Source organism: Aplysia californica, unplaced genomic scaffold, assembly GCF_000002075.1.
Source record: "Aplysia californica isolate F4 #8 unplaced genomic scaffold, AplCal3.0 scaffold01363, whole genome shotgun sequence".
Classification (NCBI taxonomy): domain Eukaryota; kingdom Metazoa; phylum Mollusca; class Gastropoda; order Aplysiida; family Aplysiidae; genus Aplysia; species Aplysia californica.
The window spans coordinates 37,983-39,578 of NW_004798633.1; the positions used below are offsets into that span (position 1 = coordinate 37,983).

Here is a 1,596-nt window from a genome sequence, read left to right on the forward strand (position 1 = left end):
CTGACCTAACTCCTGACCTAACTCCTGACCTAACTCCTCCCCTAACTCCTGACCTAACTCCTCCCCTAACTCCTCCCCTAACTCCTCACCTAACTCCTCCCCTAACTCCTCACCTAACTTGTCCAGTTCCTCCAGGCTCATGGTGTGGTCAAACGCCCGGTCCAGCATCCTCCCGTCCTGTGTGTCCGCCAGTAGGACCAGGCTGTCTTCTGCCACGTACCCGCCCACCTCGGCCCACGACAGCCCCCAGTGAAGAGGCACGCTGAAGTGACCTCCCATGGCCGAACGCACGACTTTCCCTTCCCAGATATTGACTGTGCCTGCAAACAGTAAGGTTAGATTTTAGTCTTTAAAATAAATCTGGACGATCGAAAAGAGACTTTCTTTTGTTGAAGTAAGAGATTTACGGCACTTGCAACACAATAAGTTCATATAAATGCTGAAGAATAGAAGTGTTTACAAGCCATCAACAAAGGCAAAGAAGGAGGAGCGATAAGGTCAACAGATGTTTGATAAGAAAGAAGGAGCAAACCACACCAGAGCACCCGCCAACCTCCCATTTGAAAAGAGTGCAGGGGAAAAGAGACAGAAGAAACAAGAACGACAGAAGAAACAAGAACAACATAAGGGTCGGAAGAACGACAGAAGAAACCAGAACGACAGAAGGGTCGGAAGAACGACAGAAGAAACCAGAACGACAGAAGGGTCGGAAGAACGACAGAAGGGTCGGAAGAACGACAGAAGGGTCGGAAGAACGACAGAAGGGTCGGGAAAACAAAAAGTCCTACACTGACAGCTTTCATAGTGGTGACTCAAAAAGACCCCCCCCCCCAGCAAAAAAAGAAAAAGTATAATTATTGACTCTGGCACATAACTGACAACAAAAACAAAAAATTAAACAAACAGAAGGACGGTATATCACGACGTCACAACAGAGCCTTCAGGAGAGTTCTCAGTCCCAGCAGAAGATGAAAAATGATGAGTCATGCTTTTAGGGAAATCAACACAGACTCCAAATGAGCAATAAAGAGGAGAAATCACGACAGTCAATCAAACCGATGTCTTTTGTGCACACGGAAAAGAAACTCACAAATTACATCTCTTCATGAGAAGAAAACATCATGTACAACGAAGAAAAACAACAACAAACCAAACAAAAAAGAAACAAAAAAGATCAAGGTAGAGTAAAAAACATTCCTTACTTTAAGGAAAGAGATTTTTACCTAGTAGAACATCAACTAAATTGTCTTCTCTGGCCGGCCATTTCAAAAGTGCTGGACAAAAAAGGTTTTGTGGAGAGCACGGCACAGCCACCAGAGTCTCTGGGAAGAACCCTGAGCACCTCATTCATTGACCCCATTCATCATAATATGTGAACCTTGAACCTCACCACTTTGCCCTAGTTTCCAATGAATTGTGCTGAAGCTACCAGTAGCTCAAACATTGTCTTTTTTATAAGCTCCTTGCCCCATTGATGTCAAATAAGGAAGACAAAAGATAATTTCATCTGTCCTTTCAAAAGTTTGCCACTCGACGGCATCTACAAAAGGACAATAATATCCTGCACAAGGTCCCGTTCTTCGTACAACCTCCCCC

General features: G+C 44.5%; 1 protein-coding gene across 1 annotated transcript in view; it reads right to left on the minus strand.

Annotated features, from left to right (window-relative positions):
* Window positions 1–113: 113 nt before the first annotated feature.
* LOC101859618 (rRNA methyltransferase 3, mitochondrial) overlaps window positions 114–1,596 on the minus strand; it is a gene marked incomplete at its 3' end in the record, with an annotated part of 10,327 nt that continues 8,844 nt past the window's right edge. Inside the window, 1 exon segment of the mRNA XM_013090612.2 lies at window positions 114–320. Coding sequence (XP_012946066.1) covers window positions 114–320 — 207 coding nt within the window.